The sequence below is a fragment of the Cervus elaphus genome, chromosome 5, assembly GCF_910594005.1.
Source record: "Cervus elaphus chromosome 5, mCerEla1.1, whole genome shotgun sequence".
NCBI classification, from domain to species: Eukaryota; Metazoa; Chordata; class Mammalia; order Artiodactyla; family Cervidae; genus Cervus; species Cervus elaphus.
In genome coordinates this window covers 3,767,214-3,791,330 of record NC_057819.1, presented here as the reverse complement: position 1 = coordinate 3,791,330, position 24,117 = coordinate 3,767,214, and the positions used below count along the sequence as shown (strand labels likewise).

The window sequence follows — 24,117 nt, the reverse complement described above, 5'->3', positions numbered from 1 at the left end:
AGAATACTGGAGTGGGTTGCCATGCCCTCCTCCAGGGAATCTTCCTGACCCAGGGATCGAACCTGGGTCTCTGGTATCTTCTGCTTTGGCAGGCAGGTTCTCTACCACTACCGCCTTTGGTGCCTCTGTCTCTTTTGGGAGTGCAGGATGGCACCCTACTCATTTCAGGATCCCCAGAACAGCGCCCAGGGCCTGGCATGCAGTAGGAGGAAAGAATGGCCAAGGCATGTGACCCGCTGCTACCCTGGTGGTAGGATTAGCATGGGGGAGGGGAACCCGGGCAGAGAGGGAAGTCTGGTGAGCGTGGAAAGTAGGAAATGGCTTCAGTGTATGGGGAGGGGACACGGCAGGACGGTCAGATGGCTTCTGTCCCACAAGTCAGGCTTGCAACTACCCGGGGAACCCACAGCTCCGGCCTCTGGGTGTGGGCAGGGGAAGCAGATAAGCTTTCACTGGCCATCGGCTTTCACTGTGGCTTCCTCCGCATCCACCCTGTACCCCCACCCCGAGGCTGAAGCCTGGCCAGGCAGGCTGCAAAGGCAGGCTGAGCAGAGAGAGGATGAAGGCAGTGGTCACAGAGGGGACCCCTGGGCCAAGCACTGCGCTCAGAGCATTATGTACGTTAGCGGGCTTTATCCTCTCCTGCTGACCCAAGGTCCAGATCATCCAAATCCATTTAGTGGACGAAGAGGCTTGGATTCAGAGGTGAACTTGCTCCCCAAAGTCTCATAAAACGAAGGGGAAGATTTAGGGTTCAAACCCAAGATCTTCTGATTCCCAGAGAGGAAGCACTCCTCCATGCCAACGGAGAGTGCCAGCATCTTGCGAGCCTCTTGGAGAGCTGAGAAGGTCAGGAGCAGAGGACAGGGCCCCAGGTGGGGAGATTAGGTCTGGGCTTCCCTACCCCTCAGACTGCCTGCCCCACGGCAGGAAGGGGAAAGGCTGTTAACCCCTGCAAGGCCCCCAGTTGGGTTGGCAGCAGAGGCCCAAATCCATGGCAGGACAGGAGGAAGGCAGGGACCCCAGAGAGAAAAAGACACTGTCCTGGAAGCGATGGCTAGTTTTAGGGGACCTGGCCCCCCGCGACAGGGGCATCAGGCAAGCTCCCTCCCGGGTTGGAGGGAGAAGTCTGGCATCCTGGGGACCTGATCTTACAAGAAATCATTAGATAGTACCCAGATGGGGTCACACGGCCCAGAGACCTCAGGTGTCTCCTCCAAGGTCACACCGTGAGCTAAAGGTAAATTTAGGACTGCAACCCAGACTTCCTGCCCCACTGCGGTCCACCGGCCTCGGCCCGGGTGGGCACTCGCGCGCGCCCCTCCCGCCCAGGTCTCCGCTTCAGGAGGGCGGAGGGGACCCGCCTCGGATGCTCCCGCGCCCGGCGCATCGCTCCCTACTCCGCCCCTTGGGATTCTTTAAGAGGCGGGGCTTGGCCGCCACCCGCGGCCCGGGCAAAAGGCTGGGACTCGACTCCGGCGGCGGCGGAGAACGCGTCGGTGCTCCATCTGCTGCGGCAACCGCCGCGCCCCGAGCCTGAGCCACGATGAGCGGCAGGGTCGGCGACCTGAGCCCCAAGCAGAAGGAGGCGCTGGGCAAGGTGAGCCTCGCCCCGGCCCCGGCGACGATGGCCGGCTCCTCCTCCGGCGGCGGCGGGGGCCGGGGAAGGGGCTGGGCGGGGGGCGAGCGCGGGTCCGCGGGCGGCCGGCGGAGGGAGCGGCGGCCGCCGCTCCGAGCTGCCCGCGGCCGCCGACCCCCCACACGCCCTGGCCTCCTCCGCCGGCCGAGGGGACCCCGGGGAAGTTTGGCCGCCCCGGCCCCATCCTCGGGCGAGTCCTTGGCGCTGCCACCTGGGAAAGAAGTGGCTGCTTGGGAGCCCACGGAGCCAGCTGGGGGGGCACAGAGGCAACGTTGGTTCCCGGGCACTGGCAGCCGGGCCCCGGGGGCAGGGGCAGGGCCCCAGGTCCCCTCCCATTTCCGGGAGGTTTTCCTCTGGCAGAGGGGCAGTGAGTGGCATATGGAAGGGGCCTCCTCCCGAGGGCTCCTTGGGAGACTTGGATGGCTTCTGCTCTGGCCCCGAGTCTGTCTGCGACCTTGGGCACAAGCGGTCCTTCTCCGCTCGCTCCTTGAGGGAAGAAATTGAGGAGTTTGGACGAGATGGTGGAGGGGGAGCACCTGCTGGTGCAAAGCCTGGGATCCTACCGGGGCCAGGCTGAGTTGGGCTTAGTTTGAGCTGATACCAGCTCCTCACCCTCCACCCTAACTCCCCTGTCCTGCCACCCAGCCGCCGCCCCCGCCCCAACCTCCCTGGCTGGGGACTCGGGCTGATGCTTTCCAGGAGGCAAGGAGGGAAGCCTGCCTTTGCCTTGGTGCCTGGGCAGAGGAAGGGGACAGCAGTTTCCGAGCCCCACCCTCTCCCACCAGCTGCCCTTGGGGAGAGGAGAGAGTGACCATTCTTGGAACCGACTGGGTCCAGCCTTAAGGTCTGGAGGCTCCACAACCGGGCACTTTCCCACTGCTGAGAAACTGGGGGAGGAGGGTTGGCAGGTGCCTCCTGCCAGGAATAGTGGGGCCGTGGCACCAGCCCCATGAAATTGTCGCCCCAGGCCGGGCCTCCCCATCCCAGGAGGCTGGGGGGTAGGGAGGTTTCAGATATTACTGCTGACCTGCAGGGGACATCAGGCAGAGAAGGGATTAGGTGGTGATTAAACTAGGAATCGGGGGCTGGGGAGGGTCCTTGGTAAGGGGTGGCGGCACGCCAGAGTCCCTGGGGTTCTGGGAGCTCTCTGGGGGCTGGGATGGTTTCAGTCCCTGGCTGACCCCAGCAAGGGGCAGAGGTGGTGGGTCCTCATTGGTCCCTCTGTGGCTGCCCCATAGGTCAGTGACTGGGAGCAGGAGGCTTGGGGACAGCATGGCACGTGGGGGCATGCTCACAGCCAGGGTTGAGAGCGGTGGGATGTGGGCGTGGCCATCCTTGGGGTCACTGTCCAGCTCTTGTTTGGCACTCGCCGCCCTTTCCCCCGCTGTGGCTTCTGCCTGGAACTGTTCCCTCCACCCGGATTGCTGCCTTTGGAGTCCTTCAAGCTCAAATGCCATTATTATATGAAGTCACGTAAGATCCCGCCTCTTCCTGGCCCCAGTTAGAATCTAACTCTTCCCTCTGCCCGCCAGCACGTTGCTCAGCATTCCGTCACTAAAGGGGGAGACCGTGGTGGAAAGCGTGCCTGCTCTGGCCTGGGACAGACCGAGGTTTGCTTACCAGCTCTGCTGATTACTAATTGTTGACCTTGGGGCTGTGACTTCACCTCTCTGAGCTCTGATTCCTTCATCTGTAAAGTGGGAGCAGTCATACCTCTAGGGACTCTGAGTGAAGAGTGAATCAGTGCCAAGTTCAGTGCTGGGCGCACCAGAAATGCTTGGTAAACAGATGCCCTTACAGTGGCACACCCCAGGTTGTCTCCTGTGACAGTTATCTAGGGACATGTCTGCCCGTCGGCCACGAAGGAGTGTGTAAGTGCCCGCAGCCAGGCCGGGGCGGTGTTGTACTTCCTGCCCATCTCCTTCCGCTACCCAGCTCCCACCTGCATGACCCACACAGGGCCCCGTGCCGCCCAGGTGCTCAGCCTGTGTCTGCAGAGTTGCCCCCCACTGAGCAGGGGTCCAGCGAAAGCCTCTACGGAGAGCCGCGAGCAGAGGGCGGTCAGGGTGGGACCTGCCGCTCACCCAGCTGCCTCTCACTGCAGTTTCGGGAGAATGTCCAGGATGTGCTGCCCGCCCTGCCGAATCCAGACGACTATTTTCTCCTGCGCTGGCTCCGAGGTGAGGGGAGAGGGGCTGCAGGAGGGAGCCTGGGCTAGAGGCTTGCTCTGGGTCACAGAAATGGCAACCTCTGGGAACCCTGCCCCTGGCGCGCTCAGGATCTGGAGGATTCAACCTTTAGAACCAAAAGGGTTCTTGGCTCTTAGATAATTTCATCTCTCCGTTGGATAGTATTGGGTAGACAGTCACACTGAGGCTCAGAGAGGTCACTTGCCCCGAGGCGCACAGCATTGAGCTGCAGGCAGAGGACCGGAGCCCAGGTGGGCTGGCTCCCAGCCCTGTGCCCTGTCCGTCCACTGGATGAACACACTCTGCTGATGGATGTGGGGAAGCAGGTTGAGGAAATGCCGGGAAAGGCCCCACGCTGGTGGGAAGTTGGAGGCAGAGCCAAGTTCAGAACCAGAGTCTTGGCCCTGGGAGAGGCTGGCCCCTTCTGTGGGAACAGCAGGGTGCCTGCTGCCAGAGGTTCATGTGTCCTCAGGGAGGGGCAGAGTGCGTAGGGGAATACCGTGGGTGGGATTCAGCCCAATCTAGGTTTACACAGCTCCCCTCAAGCCACCGTCTGGCTCCAGAGCCCTGAGATCTCTTCCAGCTCTGCCTGGCCTGTACCTGGGCCAGAGGTGAACCTCTGTCCTCGGCCCCTGTGTGGGAGAGCAGGACGAGATAGGGTGTCCTGGATGCTGCAGGGTGGGACATAGCGGTGCCATGCCCGTGGTGGTGAAATGTACACGTTTCTGCTAGCATCGGGGTCCAACTCAACCCCACGCTGCAACTCCTGAAATCTTTTTTCTTTCTTCTCTTCTTCTGTGATTCAAGTCAGGTGCCACCCTCTTTCTCAATTCTTGTGACATATTTTTCTTTTTCTTCCTTTGTAGAAACTTTACCGCCAGACACAGAAATAATAGAGAACATTTCTCTCTGTTATTTTAGCAGAGATTAAATTGGGACCCAGAATCGTGGTGGTTTAGTCACTAAGTCATGTCCGACTCTTGTGACCCCCACGGACTGCAACCCGCCAGGCTCCTCTGTCCATGGGATTCTCCGGACAAGAATACTGGAGTGGAGATACAGAGTCGTAGCCCCCAGTATTAAAGTTAAGGCCCGGCCGATTAGTTGTTTATAGATATAGATACACACATACGTCTCCTACGAGTCTTGGGATAGGTGGAGAGACACGTTTTTCTGTTTCAGCCCAGGAACTGAAGAGCTGGGGCACTCTGGAGAGGCTGCTAGCAGGCCTCCCCACACCCCAGGACACAAGAGCCCCCTGAGGCTCTGTGTGCCTCAGAAAGTGCCACTTGTCCTCCCCCCCCAAAAAAAAGCTGTGAACTGCCCCCTACCTCTGCCCACTCAGAAAGGGTGGGGGGCAGCGAGGAGGGGCGGCGGTGGAGTCAGTGCAGAGTGGGAGGATATTCTGGCTCAGCCTTTACTGAAGGGCTGCAGCTAGCAGGGGGCGGGTGGGGAGAGTGAGCCAACAGCCTTTACTGAAGGGCCAGCTGCCGGAGGATCAGACACACCTCCCAGCTCCCTTGAGGTGGGGGGATTGTGGTTTCAGAGAGCTGTTGAGGTGAACAGCGTCGCAGCTGTCTTTTACGTAAGAGAAGCCGGCAGCTGGTTTCCCAGGCACCCCAAGCCCCCAGTCCTAGGACAGCTCCTGTCCTTCTCTTTGCAGGAATAGAGGAGTGCAGTCATCCTCGTTTGCCACATGAGAAAATTGAGGCTCAGAGAGGGGAGGGCGCTTACCTGAGGGCACACAGCAAATGCGAAACGGAATCAGGGCAGAAACCTCGGGCCCCTGGTTCCCAGGCCAGCATCCTCTCGAGTCAGCCACAGCTGTCCACCCCCTTCTCTGCCAAGGCAGGCTCTGTCTCTTCAAACCGAGGACGTATCTCCTCTGCACTTTATTTGTGCCCCACATTTTCCTGGGCAGGAGCTCAGGCCTGGTCAGACTCTACTGTGCATTTCAATTAAGGTTTTTTGTCCCCTTGCTTTTCTTTTCCTTTTTGGCTGTGCTGTGTAGCATGCAAGGATCTTAGTTCCCTGACCGGGAATCGAACCCAAGCCCTCGGCAGTGGAAGCTCAGAGTCCTAATCACTGGACTGCCAGGGAATTCCGACCCCCTCCCACCCACCTTTTTAAAAGAAACCTTTTTTTCTTTCTCCTTCTCATTCTAAAGAAAACATTTGCAAGGCACCCGCCAGCCAGGTGGCTTTCTGTAGCCTAGGTGTGAGTGAGCTCTGGGTTCCTCTGTTCTCTCTTCCCCGACATGGGCTCAGCTTTCTGCTGGCCCTCAGGCCCTCACACATCACTTTCCCACTACCACCCCCCTCTCCCCTCCCCAGTTCTGGGCACGCTAGTGAGGAGGAGGGTCAGATGGCAAGGTAAAACCAGGAGATGGAGGAAATCTGTGAGCCCGGCAGGGCAACACTTAGCCTCCTCGTTTCCCAGGACTAGGAAGGGATGAAATAAGAACCCAGGACTCCGGCTCCCAGGCCCATCTCTCTGGCAGTGCCCTAAGCCATGCCCCGAGCTGCCCCCTGACCAGGGGGCAGAAGCCCTGGAGAGGCCTGAACGAACAGGCCCGGGGAGGCCTCAGGCCTGTACTGCCAGGGGCAATGGCAGCTTGGGGAGGGCCCACGAAGACCCTGAATATTGGGCCCGAACCGCTAAGGGTTCACTGGAGAGCTTCACTGAGATAAGGGGCTCACGATTCGCCACCACTCCTGTTCCCCAGGAGGATGACGTCACAGTTGGGGGTTCCCTCCCTCGCCTGGAGGATTCCCAGTTTCAGGCCCGGCTGGGCTCCCCTGGCATGACAGCATGGTGCCTTGTGTCTTCCAAGTGTTTTTTAGCTCATTGGGCAATTCGGCCAGAGATGCTGCAATATCTTGTCCAAGGTCAAACAGGAAGAAGGCGGAAGGGCTGAGATGCAAACCCAGGTTATATTCCTCTGATAGCTGCCCACCCCTAACTGCCATGACGGCACGTGGAGGGGGACCACGAGAGGGGACTTCCCCAGAGCCAAGCCTTTTCATTTCTGCAGGCGCGTGTCTGGCCCGAGTGATGAGCGTGGGTTTGGGCATATCTCTTGTTGCATCCTTTGGGTGCAGGAGAGTGGACTGCGTTTCAGGGCAGCAGAGTCAGGGAATGTGCCCGGCCACTCCCGGAGAGCCGCGATTAAGGGGCCGGTGGCGGTCCAGAGGGCAGCCTGTCTGGCCCAGGTCCCGGGGCTGTCAGCAGATCTGAGTGTCGATGTGACCCACAGGGGACATCGGGCTGGGAGGGGCAGTTCATAGGCTCCATGGCAAAATTGCTCAGAATGTGGATCTCAGAAGCTCTTTAAGAAATGCAATGTGGCTGACTGTAACAAGATGAAATCTGATAGAGAGAGATCCAGAAAACCGCCTCTCAGCCTATGGGATAGAGGCTTCTCAGTAGCCCAGGTGAAAAGGATTTGGGGGTTTCAGTGTTTGGGAAGCTTTGCTCAAGTTAAGGACCTGGCCTCTGGCCAAGAAAGTTCTTAGGTTTAATTGGAGAAGGGTAGATAACACCTGTGCTCTGGCCCACACACTTCAGGAGGGGTGCTGGGAAACTGGAAAACCTCCAAAGGGAAGTGGATGGACTTGACACCAGGCTGTGCAGGGTGGTTAAAGGATCGACGGATGGGCAGCATGTTGGCAGGCGGGGACTCAGGGTGGCAGCACAGAGTTTGCTTGGAGGGGTTGTCACGTGGCTGAGGAAGCACCCCTTCCTCTCTGAGGGTCTCTGCAGAAGGGTCTCTGCTCAGAACAGTGAGGGCCAAGTGCATATGGCTGCCTGGATTGTCTGGGAGCAGGTGGCCTTGGTGGGCAGAGAGGTCTTTGTTTTGAACTTTGAGCAGGACAGTGTGTCGAGGTTTGTGCTTGAGATTCAGTTGACCCAGTTCAGTTCAGTTGCTCTGCTGCTGCTGCTGCTGCTGCTAAGTCTCTCAGTCGTGTCCGACTCTTTGTGACCCCATGGACTGCAGCACGCCAGGCTTCCCTGTCCATCACCAAATCCCCGAGCTTGCTCAAGCTCATGTCCATTGAGTCAGTGATGCCATCCAACCATCTCATCCTCTGTCATCCCCTGCTCCTCCTGCTCTCAATCTTTCCCAGCATCAGGGTCTTTTCTAATGAGTCAGTTCTTCTCATCAGGTGGCCAAAGTATTGGAGCTTCAGCTTCAGCAGCAGTCCTTCCAATGAATATTCAGGACTGATTGCCTTTAGGGTGGACTGGTTTGATCTCCTTGCAGTCCAAGGGACTCTCAAGAGTCTTCTCCAACACCACAGTTCAAAAGCATCAGTTCTTTGGCGCTGAACTGTTGACCCAGGGGAACTCTGATTCTGAAACTTCCTGGGAATCCTGGGAGGAGAAGGGCCCTCTGTCCCCCTGGGGTATGCGTGGGTCCTTTGATGACTGGAGGCTCATCACCGCCACCCCCATCCTACTGGGATGTACTGCCAGTCCTGCCCCAGATTACGGGGCAGCTGTGTTCATCTTTGAACCCAAGGTCAAGTTCTCAGCACTGGGTGTTAGACCCTGCAGGAGATTAGCTTTGTGGAAGGAGAAGGCTAAATGATAAGGGAGTCCAGGGTTTGCTTTTCCTGAGAGGAGATAAGATCCTTGACTTGATTGCATCTACTAGGAGAGAACTCTTTTGACCCTGAACTTGCAAGGCTGCTCCCACCTGCCCTGAGCCTTGGCCTGCTCTCCCTGCAAGCCCAGGGGTCGAGGTGCTCCCCAAACCCTCAGTGAATGTCCTCACCCCACCTCCGCATGAGGGGTGATCTGAGAGTCCCTAGGGCCCCAGCGCAGGAGCAGGACAGGCTCTCAGTCCTCAGTGCCCAGGCTACTGGCCTAACTATTGTCCGTGTTTCCCTGTTACAGCAAGAAACTTCGACCTGCAGAAATCCGAGGCCATGCTCCGGAAGGTGAGACCCATTGGTTGCTTCCATTCCTGCCCACGGGAATCACACCGTGCCCGGACTTCTGCCCAGTCCTCCCACCCTGATCACAGCCTGTACTGCCTTATCCTGGGCAACAGAGTGCATTCCCTTCCCGGGAAACAGAGCTTTCACAGTTCTGGGCCAACCAAGAATTATAATCTGTGCTGCTGAGACCTTGGAAACAGGCACTGCCTTCTCTTCTCTTCCTGCCAGTGGCTTTCTCGTGACTTACCTGTGGTCAGTGGTCTGTTTGTGCTGTCACCCGTTGCTAGATGCCTGTTAAGGGTGGCCCCCTCCCCTGCCCTGCTCTTTTAAAGTCCCGATTATGTGTTTGCAGCATGTGGAGTTCCGGAAGCAAAAGGACATTGACAACATCACGAGCTGGCAGCCTCCAGAGGTGAGGACGGATTATCCCGCCCCATCCCACGTGAGGAGGTCTGTTACAGCCACAGCCTGTATCCTGCGTCCACGGGACTGGGACCCTCAGACGAAAGGTCTGACAAGGCCGAAAGTTGGCCGATGGCTCAGCGTGTAAAGAATCTGCCTGCAATGCAGGCGACAGAGGAGACTCGGGTTCTGTCCCTGAGTGGGGAAGATGCCCTGGAGGAGGAAATGGCCACCCACTCCAGTATTCTTGCATGGAGAATGCCATGGACAGAGGACCCCGGTGGGCTACAGTCCATGGGGTCGCGCAGAGTTGGACACGCCCGAGGGACTGCAGTAGTACAGTACAGTACCCCATGTGAGGTCTGTTAGGGCCACAGTCCTGGGCCTCTGGGCCTGGGGCCTTCAGGGAAGGTCTGACGATGCCGAGTCACTGAATGAGTATCCATTGGCACCCGGGGGAGGATCAACCCAGAGGAGGGCCCTGGACACGGGGAAAGGGGTAGCTGCCCTGGGCCTGCTGACCAGGCGCCCCCCTCTGTCTTGGCCCAGGTGGTCCAGCAGTACCTGTCAGGGGGCATGTGCGGCTACGACTTGGAAGGCTCCCCGATCTGGTACGACATCATTGGTCCCCTGGACGCCAAGGGTCTGCTCCTCTCGGCCAGCAAGCAGGACTTGCTCAAGACCAAGATGCGGGACTGCGAGCTGCTGCTGCAGGAATGTGTCCGCCAGAGCGAAAAGGTGAGGGGGCCGGCACGGCCGGTGGAGTTGGTCACGCCGGCCCGTGGATGTCACATGTGGCTTGAAGCGCAGCCTCAGGGCTCAGGCCCTGATGCGTGGATTTCATTGACCAGTGAGATTACAGAGTTTTAGGGGCTGACCTGTGTTGCCAGATTTCATTTTTCTTCTAAGTAAGGACTGAGAAAACACTTACCAGCTATTATTGCCATAATTAACCCCCAAACTATAGGGAGAGTGTCATCTCAGAACAAAGGGTAGAACTTCAGGATTTGCCTGGCAGTCCAGTGGTTAAGACTCCCTGCTTCCACTGCAGGGGGGTGGGGGTTTGATCCCTGGTCAGGGAAGTTCAGCATGGTGCAGTCAGGAAAAAAAAAAGAGACAGTCCTTTTATTTTTTTTTTCTTTCTTATTTTTTAAATTATGAGAGTATGATGATACATTTACAGGAGACTTGGAAAGTACAAAACAAGGTTACATACAGTTTCACTATATATTACAATTATTGTTTTAAGTAGATAAATTAAGATTTTTAGTTGGAATTTCAGTAACAGACTCTTCAAAAATTAATAGAATGAATAGAAAAGTAGAAGGATATAGTAGACCTAAAAAGCACTGTGAATCAATTCAACATAATTAAGATTTATACAGTTTTCACACAACAGCAGGATACGGATTCTGTTCAAGTTCCCATAGATTATAAACCAGGAGACACTGGAAGATATAAAGGGACATAAAACAAGGTGCAAGTAGTTCATGGTCTCAAGGTATTGAAATCATACAGAGTCTGTTCTCTTAACACTGGAATTATGTTAGAAATCAATATCAAGAGATTTCAAAATAACCCACATATTCTCAAGTGCAGTGTGACTTTCATCATGAGAGATCTTTGACTCAGCCATTGAAAGAAGAGGCAGTCCTTTAGATTGAGTAAAGTTTGGCTTCGTAAAAACATACTAAGTTATTGTTCCTTTTCTCCTGTTGCCTGGGCACCAGTGGAGCCTTTGTCGGGCCCACCCTATCCTTGGACGGTTATTTGGGTGCTGCTGGTGTCAGCTCAGGTTCTGTGCTTGTCTCACTCAAGTCAGACAGACAGAAGGACAGCTGACTCTCTTACAGGAGAGAGACTGAAGAGCAAGCTGGAGCCGCCACGGTCCTCTCTCCTTCCCTCCTCCTCAGCCGTCGTAAACATGCAGTGAAACGATGTGATAGGTTTGGGGACATTTTAACAGTGTCATCCACAGTCGCTGAGCACCTAGCGTGTGCCGAGGCCCTGCAGGGCTGCGTGTGGAGAGAAGCGTTAGACGGGGATGCCCCTTTAGGGCTCCTGTTGGCCTGAGAGCATGTGTGCCTGTGAGATACGTGGCCGCATGGAGCGCAGAGGAAAGGGGGCGGACACCAGGTCAAACTGCAGAACAGAAGGGGCCTCAGATGTCATCTCGGCCTACCCAGTTGTTTACTGAACGAGAAGAGGGCGATCTAGACGGGAAGGGGGACTTGTCTAGGCCACAGTTCCGGCCTGAGGGTAATTATCTTGATTTGGAAAACCCTGGGTCTGGCCCTGCCCGGATCTGGTTGCATATGGGTACAAAGTACAATCAGTGTTTCCCCTGAACCGGGGTGGCCTTTGGTGTGTGTTTATGGGGGTGGAGCCGCATGATGTGACTTTCTGCTCTTGTGCCCCTGCAGATGGGGAAGAAGATAGAGACCACCACCCTGATCTATGACTGCGAGGGCCTGGGTCTCAAGCATCTCTGGAAGCCGGCCGTGGAGGCCTACGGAGAGGTGAGGGCCAGGGCTGGGGTGGAGTGGGAGGGTGAGAGATAGGGGTGCTCGGAGGCCCTGTGGGGTAGGGGAGGCTGGAGGAAGCAGAGCCTCTCTCCTTGGCACAGAGTTCCGAGCCCGCTGAATTCTTTTCACAGTTTCTTTGCATGTTTGAGGAAAATTATCCCGAAACACTGAAGCGTCTTTTTATTGTTAAAGGTAAGTTGGGAACTACCTGTGATGAAGCCAAATAGGAAGGAGGGGCCGAAAATGTTCCTGGGACAGATTCGGGGGAGAATAAAATTAGAATGAGCCAAAGGTTGGGGTGGCGGTTTTAGGACACATTCTGAAGACTGACTTGTGACTACGCAGACGGCGTCATAATTCACATGGCTTTTAGTATTTACCTCCTTCGAGCCTGGTGAGGAAGTTGGAGCATTCCCCTCTGTACAGATGGGACAGCTGAACCTCACACAGGCTGCCTACGTGGGCTCCACAGCCCCGGGAGTGTGTGGCCCGATGCCGGGGGCCGTGATAGACGTGGTTAGGGACACAGTGAGTTCTGCTCCGGGGCTCATGTGGCCTGGTCTCTGTTGCAGCTCCCAAGCTGTTCCCTGTGGCCTACAACCTCGTCAAACCGTTCCTGAGTGAGGACACTCGTAAGAAGATCCAGGTTCTGGGAGGTGAGTAGCCTAGAGTCTCTGAACCAGGGCTGCGTGGCAGCAACTCCTCCGGGGATGGCGTCACAGGGAAGGCCTGAGCCACCAGGGCCAAGGCTCCCTCTTTTGGTTGGGGCGCAGTGGGACCCCGGGAGCAGGCTGGGCCCCAGCAAGGGGCTTCTTCCTCTCTGATTTCATGAGAACTCTTCCTATAACACTGGGGAAAATCAAAGGTGAATGAGATGCCAGCCCTCATTCTCGGTGAGCTTGCAATGAAACAGGAGAGGGCCCTTGAAGAGAAAGCTGGGACACAAGCTAGAAGAGGCCCTGGACGCGACTGAGCAGGGGGGTCACAGGAGCACAGCTGGCTTCGTTGAACGGGCACCTGCTGTGTGCCCAGCCCTGGACTAGGTAGGTGTCAAGGCCACAGAGGGAGGACAGAGTCCCTTAAAGAGCTGGTGGCCTCTCGGAAAGGGAGACACCAACAGGTGTATCGGCGTGAGCATGCATGTGTGCTCAGTCGCATCCGACTCTGAGACCCCGTGACCACAGCCCACCAGGCTCCTCTGTCCATGGGATTCTCCAGGCAAGAACACTGGAGTGGGTTGCCACTTCTGGTCCAGGGGATCTTCCCAGCCCAGGGATCGAACCCACATCTCCTGTGTTGGCAGGTGGGTTCTATACCACCGAGCCACCTGGGTAAAACCACAGCAGTGTGTGATGTTACATGTAAAAGGGAGGCGTCCATAGGAACACTGAGTGGGGCGCTTAGCCCACCCAGCCTGGGTAGGGGGCGGCGCCTCCCTCGGCTGCGAGCTGTGGAGTGAGTCGGGCGGCTGGATAAAGCGAGGCAGCAAGCCGTTGGGCAGAGAGAAGGGCACTTAGCAAAGACTTTGCACACTGTGGCAAGGGTGGCTGTAGCGTGCACCGCAGGGTGTGGCAAGAGATGACACGAGGAGGGAGCCGGGTGCCAGGAGCTGGGTGGCAGAGAACCCAGGGCCTGTGCTGGGGAGCTGGGTGTGGCTCTGCAGGCTCCTGGGCACTGGAGAGGAGCTCCGATTGGGTGGCGGAGTAGCTGCCAAGATCTGATTCTCTGTTGATTGTGAGGGGCGAGATACCATTTTTGCACACCATGGCCACAGTCCACATGTCTGGAGCTGAAAGGCTGAGTGGGGGCGGGGGCGGTAGGGACAGAGAGGAGAGGGTGGATTTCAGACTTCTGTAGGAGGTGGAACTCAATTGCCTGGAAGTAGGAAGGGAGGAAGATAAATCTAGAATGGCTCCCTGGGGTCTGGCACAAGTGACTGAGCACTGCAGTCACTTCCACTGGGAAATAATACGACCGGAAGGAAAAGCTCCAAGTTGAATTCGAGGAAACTGTGAGATGTACAGATGTTGGGGAGGCCTGGGCCTGAATCTTAGGGGGCAGACTCTGGTCCGGAGTTCTGGGACTTTTCAGAAACAGGGTCAACCCTGAAGGAAATCAACCCAGAATATTCACTGGAAGGACTGATGCTGAAGCTCCAGTACTGTGGCCATCTGATCCGAAGAGCTGACTCATTGGAAAAGACCCTAATGCTGGGAAAGATTGAAGTCAAAAGGAGAGGGGGGTGGGGTGGTGACAGATGATGAGATGGTTAAATAGCATCACCGACTCAATGGACATGAATCTGAGCAAACTCTGGGAGATGGTGGAGGACAGGGAAGCTGGGTGTGGGGCAGTCCACGGGGTCGCAAAGAGTCGGACACGACTTAGCGACGGAACAACAACAGGCAGTGGCTAAGACCTTGAGAAGGAAATGAGACTGCCCATGGAACAGAGGCTGAAGCGTGGGGGATATCCAGGCTCGAGGGCAGGCAGAGAAAGAGGAGCCCGCCAGGGAGGCGGAGAAGTGGTTGGCGGGGAAGCAGGTGGACGTCAGGGGCCAAGACGGAAGATGCTCGGGAATCAAGGCAGCCAGGGACAAGCAGGGGGCGAGTCTGGCTGGAGTGTGACGTGGAGTGGTGGGAGGAAAGCCTAGACAAGTGGATCGGCTTCATGGATGGCTTAAGGCCACCTGCGGTGCTGAACTTGGAGAACAGGGAGTTCTGAAGGCTTCTGAATGTTCGCCTTCAGGCACCACGTTGAATGCGGAGGTTTCGCAAACGTGTGCTGAGGCCTGGGTGTGGCGTGAAGCAGTCTGGAGGGCACAGGACCTCTGGCTATTGGTCCTGGCTCTGGCGCAACGAGTTCTGTCCTTGTTGCCTCAGTTCCTGTCTGTAAGATGGGAAGAATCGTCCTGGCCGGATTCCAACCCTCCAGCTGAGCTGGGGGAAGAAAAAAGTCTGAGCGAAAGGCTCTTGATGAGTTTTGGCTTTTCTGTGGCTGCCGCCCACCACGTGCGTGAGCCCAGTTTGGTTTCCTGGCAGCGGGGCCGCGGAGGAGGTTCAGTATGTTTCCCACCCACACCTGAAACCCTTTCAACCGAATCCGCCTTGGGCTGGGAAGGCACAGATCTTCAACAGAGAGGGGGCAGAAATTCACCCTGGGCTGCAGCTCAGCACGGATGGAAGCACCCCGAGACCGGGCACGTGTCCCTGCGGTTGCTTGGTCGCAGGTCTCTAGATGCCTGCGGGCTGGGAGCCCTAGAGTGTGCTCGTGGGTTTCCAGGCGGCACCGGCCTCACAGGATGCAGCCGGTGCCCTGTGACTCGGGGCTGCTGCCTCTGTCGTGTCTGCAGTCAGCGCGGAGAGGTTCCCAGGGTCACAATACTGTCCTTCGGCTGACACTCGGTTAGGAGTCTGAAATGGCAGAGGAGTGGATCTCAGCCTTGGTTGCACCTGAGGCCAACTCTCCTAGCCAGGAAAGGGTATGATTACTAAAATAAGCCAAAAAAAAAGAAAAATCACCGGTTGCCAGACAGCCTAAACAAGAGCAGAAGTGAAAGTGTGCCAGGGGCAAAGCCAAGGGAGCTCTCTTAAGAGGTTAGTCTACAGTGATGCATTCATTCAGTCATGATTGAGCAGAGGGTGATGGGGGACGAGACCCCCGGTCGGGCCCTCACGTCGGTCTAACCAGGGCGGATCATGTTGACTCGGGCCCTCCTGCCTGAAGCACGTGCTGTGCCCTCTGCATGGAATGCCTTTCCCTTTGTTCCTTCCTGCTTGCACTTGAGACATCTGTATCCCTTTCCTGGGAGTGATAATACACTCTCCTAAGGATAGGGCACTTTACAGTTTAGGACAAACACCTTCTCGAGTGCTTAGTTCACTTCCATCCCACCATGATCTTGCAAGGCAGCAGGAGGACCTAGGCTCAGAACGGAGTGGCTTGCCTCGGGTTGACCAGCTGGCCAGAGGCCATGGGGCCATGACTCTGCTCTCGTTTCCTGGTACAGTGTTGGGCAGTCCCCTGGGTGACAGCCCCTCTCGAACCCCTCTGCAGAGCTGTGTGCACATCCTGTGCTCCCAAGGCCCGTGTTTGGTATGCGGGGGCGGACGGGTTTTGTTCTGCCTCTTGTGTGTAGACTGCCAGGGCTGTGATGAAATCCTGCCTAGTGCTGATCCTTTTTTTTTTCCTCCTTCCTTCCCTCTCCTGCCAGCAAACTGGAAGGAGGTTTTGCTGAAATACATCAGCCCCGACCAGTTGCCTGTGGAGTATGGGGGCACCATGACTGACCCTGATGGAAACCCCAAATGTAAATCCAAGGTACGGGCTTCCCCAGGGGGCTGAAGGTGACCGGGAAACACCTGGCCCCAGTACTTGTTCCAGCTCATCCCGTGCCCTGCTTCTAGATCAACTACGGGGGTGACATCCCCAAGAAGTATTACGTGCGGGACCAGGTGAAGCAGCAGTACGAACACAGTGTGCAGATTTCCCGGGGCTCCTCCCACCAAGTGGAGTATGAGATCCTCTTCCCGGGCTGCGTCCTCAGGTAGGGTCCTGGGCCCTCCCAGGAGACCGGGGCCTGCCGCCCTCGGTGCCGGCCGGCGGGCTGAGGCGGGAGAAGCCTTGGTGACAGGACTCTAGAGAGGGCACGTACAGACAGAGTCACGTCTGAGTGGGTGGCTGTCCCCTGCAGGTGGCAGTTCATGTCGGATGGTTCGGACATCGGTTTTGGGATTTTCCTGAAGACCAAGATGGGGGAGCGGCAGCGGGCCGGGGAGATGAGGGAGGTGCTGCCCAACCAGAGGTACAACGCTCACCTGGTGCCCGAGGACGGGACCCTCACCTGCAGCGACCCTGGCATCTGTAAGTCTCTCAAAGCCCCTGCTCTAGCTGTCTGCCTGTGAGGGCCCTCTTTCTCCCTGGATTTGAGCTCCCAGACGGTTAGCACTAGAAGCAGAACTCCATCAGTTCCACCCTGTCTTGCATAGATGAGGAAGCCTAGGATGGAGGGGTGAGAGGGCAGGCCCAGGTGACCCAGCTGGTTAACAGCGGGGTAGGACTCTGACCTGATGCTCCCAGGTAAAGGAGAGTCACAGTGCTAGGTGACTCCAAGAGTTCAGAACGCCTGCGCTCTGGTTCCGGGTCGCCCTGGGGCTGTGACTGCCACTATCAGACGTTTCCGGGGGATGCCCCTTCCCCAGACATCAGAGAGGCAGAACAGGTTGGGCAGGTGCAGGGATCACAGGGTGAGCAGAACCCAGCTTTGACTCTGCCGAGCTTCACTCATCTCCAGCTTGATCAAAAAGTGACCACAGAACATGAACAGGAAGTTTACTCAAGAGGAATAAAAATGGCAAATAGACATTGGAAAAGGTGCTTAACCTCACTTAGCTTTGCAATATCGATCAAATTCCCTTTGACTCAGCAATTCTACATCTGAAAAGTTATCCTACAGAGATATTTATACAAGGACACAAAGATCTAGGTGCACAGATGTTCTTAGCAGTTTGGGAAACTGACAATAAGTTAAATGGCTTTATTAAACAAATTATGGTCTGCCTATACAGTAGAATACAATATCACATTAAAGAGAATAAAGTGACATATAAGATATCTGAAACTGAAAGTGAAGTTGCTCAGTCGTGTCCGACTCTTTGCGACCCCATGGGAGCCTGTGGCCCACCAGGCTCCTCTGTCCATGGGATTTTCCAGGCAAGAGTGGGTTGCCATTTCCTTCTCCAGGGGATCTTCCTGACCTCGGGATCGAACCCAGGTCTCCTGCATTGCAGGCAGACTCTTAACATGTTAAAAAAAAATAAGGCATGAGACATACCATATATGGTATATCCTCACGTTGACTAAAAAAGAAGTCAAAAGAATTCTGGGGATTCTATACTAACGCTAGTGGTGGTTATCTCTGGGAACTTAAGGAAGCTTACAGAGGGCTTTTGTTTTTTCTATACTGGTTCTGCAAATACAGTTTATGTTACAAAGAACACGTACTATATTTCTAGGCAGAAAAATCACACATACACACACAGAAAATGCCCCTCAAATCTCCAGTTACCTCTCTGTCTGAGCCGAGGGGCCAGGCATGGAACATCAGTAAGGGCTTTGTCATCCAGCTGTGATAGACTTGACCACAGACTGGTCCGTAGGCCAGTGACTTGGCCTCCCGGAGCTTCAGTCCCCTGATTGCTACAATGGGGATGAAGTTCTGTACCTCCTGGGGACACCTGATAATGAAATGTGATCAGGTCGGTGCAGTACTTAGCATCATGCCTGCCCTACAGCACTCAGCACACCGTGGCCGCCGTTATTATTTATTAGGGCAAGACCCGGAGGAGATAGTGCTGGAGAGGGGACAAGCCCAGTGCCGTTTCCATGGCAACACCACCAGTTCTGCGCTAGTCCCACAGATGTCTCTGTCTCTGTACTTGTCCACACCACCGCCCCAAACCTCAGATCCTGTGTCCTCCCCCGCAGCCCAGGCAACCTCAGTCTCTGCCGCCCCCTCCTCACAGATGCTCTGTGGTCTGGCTCCCTGGGGAGGAAAGCTATGCTTGTTAGCGAGCTGCTGGGTCCTCAGGGAGAAGGCGGTATACTTTGTGCTGCATCAGGCATCAGGTGTGGCGCCAACCCAGACACTGTCATCCTCAGAGCATAAAGCACTTGGTCCATGCAAGCCTGAGTTTCTTTATTCTAAAGAACAGGGAAGCTGAGGTATAGAGAGGTATACTGTCCCACAGTGTAGCATGCGTAGACACCAAGAGACAGATATGGGCAAGAAATGAGGCAGGATCTCGTGACCACAGACTAACCTAGAGATGGTCATGTGACAGAGGAGAGAGCGGGGTCCCAGACCCGGGAAGTAATTAGCCCGAGCCCAGGAGCAGAGCCCAGCCCGTTTTCCATCACTGCCCACTGCTTCTCTGTAGTACCACGTAGGACCATGAACTCTTTAACATAATCAGGCTTAGGTTTGCAAATCCCAGATTTTAGTTACTCGTGGATACTAGGAAGTGTTTACCTGCCTGCAGGGGCCTTGACTGGGAGCTTTTTATTGTCCGTTCTCGGGAGGCACAGAGCCCCAGCATCCACGCCCCCAGCCCAGGTTTAAAGACAGCGAGGTGGGGTCGGCTGTTGCCTGGGTCATGGCCGAGGTTAGAGCTGAGCCTGTGAGAACCCGGTGTTAGGTTACAAGCTCACCTGTGGGAGCTGATGCCTTGGGGGAACCAGGCAACACTCTGAAAAGTAGAGCGTAACCACCCAGTGGAGAAATTACAGCTCTGAGTCCAGTGGTAGGAGCCCACGAACCCTCCCTGGGCTGTGCCGGTCATTTCCCAAGCATACTCAAAATTTGAACTAATTCCACTTTGTTTTTCTCCCAACTAATATATCCTCAGGCCCTGATTGTAGAGTACTTGTCTAGGAAAGAAAAAGATTCAGGAAAAAAAGATCTGAACTCTGTTTGCTGGGAGTGTGTGGTGTGGTCAGAGAGCTGAAACATGTAGGGAGGTTAAACAGCCCAGCTGGGCACCAGGAGACGTGGTTTCTGAGTCCAGCTTTGCAAGTAACCCTCCCAAGTGTTTTGAGCAACTGCCTCTAAATAATTAGATTTTGCTCTTTTTTTCCTTAAAATGAGGGGAGTAGGCTAGAGCGGGAGATCTTAATCTGGGGTCTGTGGCTCCCCAGAGCAGTGCTTTTAAATCTTAAAGACCAACCATCTCCCTTTTATAATAGTGTCTAATGTCCTCTCTACTATCCTGAAATGAAATTCATACATACTATAACCCACCTACATACATAACTAAAAATTTAATACACTCTATTGGGAATATAGGGCTTTGCTGGTGGCCCAGATGTTAAAAAGAGATGGTCTGCAATGCAGTAGACCTGGGTTCAATCCCTGGGTTGCAAAGATCTCCTGGAGAAGGGAATGGCTACCCACTCCAGTATTCTTGCCTGGAGAATTCTATGGGCAGAGGAGCCTAGTGGGCTACAGTCTATGGGGTTGCATAGAATTGGACATGACTGAGCAACTAACACTTTCACTTTAATCTGGAATATAAAAGAGAAATTTATGGACACTAATTGAGAATCTTTCACGAATGAGAGGGCACAGTTACCCCCAGCACCTCTCTTCAGAATGGTAACTTTCCTACTGGGAACCACTACCCCAGAGGGTCCATGATGGGCTCTGTGGGATCTGAAATTGTATGCTGTCAGATTCTCAAGGAGATCAGTTCCCCTACAAAAGTGAAGAAGCCCTAGCCCGGAGAATCTCTGGGGCCTCTATGAGTCCGTGAGTACATGATTAGTGTCAAAATGAACCACTCCAATTCATGACCTCCGCTTCCCTCAGGCCTGGGCCTAAGAACAGCGCCTTCCTTGTTTCTGAGGACAGAATGTCATGCTAGGCAGAGTCATCTCAGCCCTGGTGCTTGGTCCAAGGAGCTCAAAGACTTCTCCTCTAGCATGACTGACTCTGGTTGCTAAGGCTGTGTCATCCAGGGCAGAGAGGAAGTTTCCTTCTTTCCAGAGGCACCACTGGTCCTGAAGAACTCTGGCACAGAGAGAAAATTGATGGCTATTATTACTCACTCCATACCATGAAGAAAAGGGTGGGTGGTATGTCTACCCTTGCTCTAAACTATGCATTTTATCCAGGGGCAGAAAAAGGGAAGATCACATCTCAGGATTAAATACACAGGGTATTTTTCGGCTGGGAAAAGTTAGAAGACAAGGATGCAGAAAGAGCAGAGCTAGTGTTTTTGTTTTCCCACCCTGTTCTTTGGAAGGGGTGTTTGACTGCAATGGAACAACTCAAAAAAAGAAGGGTTAGATTAAAAGCAGTCTGTTTGTTGGCCAAGGCTTGGAAGCCTTCTCTGCCAACTGCATGCCCATTTTCTCTCTCCCTAGGAAATCACTAACAGGTCTTGTGAATTATCCTAAATATTTTCCAGCCCTTTAGGAGCATTACATGTCTCCACAATATACAGGACATGTGCCCACCCACACATACACATTCATAGGAATTAGCATCTGTCATTCAGTGTATATTTGAAGGAATTTTGACACTGTAAAACTTGTCAGTGTAGGTGGGCCAAGTAACAAAGCCAAAAAGAATTTTTTTTTTTTAAACATATATTAACAAAAGGGGCTTCCCCAGTGGCTCAGCGGTAACAAATCCACCTGCAATGCAGGAGACGTGGGTTCAATCCCTGGGTTGGGAAGATCCCCAGGAGGAGGGCATGGCAACCCACTCCAGTAATCCTGCCTGGAGAATCCCATGGACTGAGGAGCCTGGTGGGCAACAGTCCATAGGGTCACAGAGTTGGATATGTCTAAGCAGCTAAGCACTCACTGATATTAACAGAAATGTTGTAAACAGTCTACAGACTGTTCTGCAGTTTGCTTTTTTGGCCTAAGGATATATTGTCAACAGTTTCCCTGGTTAATTCTCATGAAGCTCACCACCTTCTTTTTATCCAGTATAGTATATTTCAATAAAAACTTTTAAAGTAGTTCTCTTTTGAACATTTTCGTTTTCCTCATCTTTCATGATTACAAATAGGGGTGCATTGAGCATCTTTGTCCATTTATCTTTCTGTGGGATAAATTTCTGGTTCAAAAAGTTTGCCCAAAAAAAAGGTTACCTGTTTTACTTTTTTCAGAAACTGAACAGGATTGGGCTTTCCAGGGCCCAAGTCAGTCAGCAGTGCAGACCAGAGGGAAATTCCAGCTCCATCCCTTCTTCACTGTGTGACACAGTGACTTCCTTTTTCTATAAAACAAGACTAATGTTGAACTCAAGAGTTATCATGAATAATATAGATTGCCAACCCTCTCCTGAGTTGCAGGAATAGCCGTTGTTACCATTACTATCGTTATTTTAACAAGTACTGCTGCTACTAACTCTGTTTCCCCCTTTCAAGACCCAGTTCAAGCTCTAACTCCTTTAAAAAGCCTTGCTCATGATTTCAGTCTATAGGGCCCCCTCCTTCCAAGCTGTTAACAGATGTGACTTGTCTCTGCCGCTTATCTGGCACTTGGCATGTTCTTTTTTCTTCCTCTTCATGAACATCTTGTAACCCACTTAGACTGGGTTTCAGAAGGTGAAGGACCATTGCTTATGCCACCTTCATCCTCATTACCTCCCACACTGACTTGCTTAGCCAACAAAACTCGCTGTCTCTAAGCTCTGTGGGGACTGCCTGAATGTCTGTCTCTTTGCCTCCCCTCAGATGTCCTGCGGTTTGACAACACCTACAGTTTCATTCATGCAAAGAAGGTCAGTTTCACCGTGGAGGTCCTGCTTCCAGACAAAGCCTCAGAAGAGAAGATGAAACAGTTGGGGGCAGTCACCCCAAAGTAATGCCTCCCCCCACAGCAGGCCTGGCTCCCTCAGTGTCTCCCCATCAGTTTCTGCCCCTTGTAATAATGGTCATTTCCCCAGCACTCAGACACCCAGAAAAACTGGGCTAGGAGAAGGGCCTTGGGGCTGGATCTGGGGAGCCTTCATTTGAGAATAAGAAAGACTGGGAGAGTAGCTGGAGTGGGTCTCCTTGCCTCTCACATTACTAAGGAGCCCCAGGGGTTGGGCACTGAGATAGTATCTGCCTTGTAAACTGTGCCAACTTCACCTGTCCAGTGTAGGCTGAGACAGGAAGGCAGGTACCATGGGGTGGAAGGGAAGAAATTTGGAAAAAGGGGAGAGATTGAGACCTAACACTTCAGGGAAGCCAGCTGCTGGGGGTGGGAACTTGCTCCCAAATGAACATGTAAATCTAGATCATAATGAGGAATAACAAGGTAGCCAGTTCCTAGAGTTATGGTGGGGGTTCTGAGGCTCTTCTGCCCTTTGTCTCCAAGGCTGGGATCTTTTGGCTTTTCTCAGGTCTTGGAAAGTGGCCTGAATCAGCACAGATCTTCCCCTTTAAGGGTGAGAGGCAGGCCTCTCCCTCACCTCGAGGAATTCAGTGACCCCTGGGTCCTGCTGGCTGCCTCTTTAATTACTGATGATTGTCAATAACTCAGAGCTTCCTGGGATGGTGAGCTTTGGTACCCAGCCACTGTCCTCCAATGAAAACAGAGCACAGGGAAGTTACCTCCTGAGATCCCAGCTCTGGGAAGGGCCAGAGAGGCTGGTGGGTGCGAGTTCTGGGGCTTCCACCCGTATTTTTAGTGCTGCCAGCCTTTCATTAACTCATCATTTGAGCACCCCACCCCAAAGTGACAGATGGGATCAAGGCAGTGAGGGCGCTAAATCTCCCAGGGTGCCCGACAGCCCACTTCCTGACTGACCTGAGCGAGGCCTTAGCAGTCCCGTCTCTGGGAGGCACATGGTGGGTGCTGCGGGTTCCTGGTGCCTGTTGGGGAGGCTTCCACGGCAGGGGCTCAGGGCAGCCACAGATAGCCTCGGAGGCCCCCCACCCCCTCCGTCTGCGGTGACAAGCAGGGATGGCCACGGTGGGGGGCGGGGGAGCGGTTAGGAGTGGCGGGTCGGCGACCAGGGGCCGCAGGTCACAGACCCCGCGGGCATTCACGACCCTTAACCCAGCTCCACGTCTTCCAAACAAACACCAGGCCCTGCACAGAGCTGGGGAAGGCGCCCTGCCCCGGCCCTCGCTGCCTGGGGCATTCCTTCCCCTCAGAAACCCAGGCCCTGGCCCAGCCTGGGGGGTGGTCTAGCCAAGCTGAAGGGGCAGGAGCAGGGGGGAGGCTGGCGCTGACAGGAGGCCCCGAGGCCGCACAGGCCCCAGCCAGACCCTTCCGGAGGACATCCCGACCTTTGTTTACAACGCTCTGTTAGGAAAAGTAACCAATGAATAAAGACCGTTCAGCGCGCAGAGCGTGGAACTCTGCGCCCTCTGTCTCGCTCCTCACACTTCCTCACTCAGGCAAACTTCCGCCTCAGCACCCTAGCGTCTACCCTCCAATAAGCGGGGCGCATGCGCAGGAGCTACCCGCTAACCTCGTGTGAGCGCCCCTCACGGCCAGCTCGTCCCCAGATTGGCCCGACCGGTGGGCTGTCTTCCGCCATCTTTGCTAAGGGCACTAATGGTCCTGACTGCCTTCACAGTCAGGGCGGAGGCCCCGCCTCGCTCCGCCCCGGCTTCTGCAGCTAACTAGTGCGGGTCCGGCGAGCGCGCGCAGAGCTTGTGGTGGGCCTGGATTGGGAGGGTGGCGGAGAAGCGACGATCACGTGGCATTAGGGACCGTCTCCTAATTCCGCGCAGGCACTGCCAGTGTTTCCGGGGTCGGGGATCGCCTTTGGGTCCCGAACCCAGCTTCCTGCAAGATCCCGCTGACCTGGCTGCCCTACACGATCCTACAATGATAAAGCCTCCCAGGGCTGACAACAGGGCTCTCGATGGCAGGCTGTGATCTTTATTTGATGATAATAAGGCTAATTC

At 54.8% G+C, this 24,117-nt stretch overlaps 1 protein-coding gene across 1 annotated transcript; it reads left to right on the top strand.

The window, feature by feature from the left end:
- The first annotated feature begins 1,399 nt into the window (after positions 1-1,399).
- SEC14L2 (SEC14 like lipid binding 2) lies at positions 1,400-23,552 on the top strand. Its single transcript, XM_043901354.1, has 12 exons — positions 1,400-1,600; positions 3,744-3,819; positions 8,728-8,771; positions 9,124-9,183; positions 9,723-9,911; positions 11,597-11,692; positions 11,830-11,890; positions 12,271-12,354; positions 15,912-16,018; positions 16,105-16,244; positions 16,392-16,561; positions 21,946-23,552. The coding sequence occupies exons 1-12, from the start codon at positions 1,547-1,549 to the stop codon at positions 22,074-22,076; spliced, it is 1,212 nt and encodes a 403-aa protein (XP_043757289.1). The 5' UTR covers positions 1,400-1,546; the 3' UTR covers positions 22,077-23,552.
- Positions 23,553-24,117: the final 565 nt, after the last annotated feature.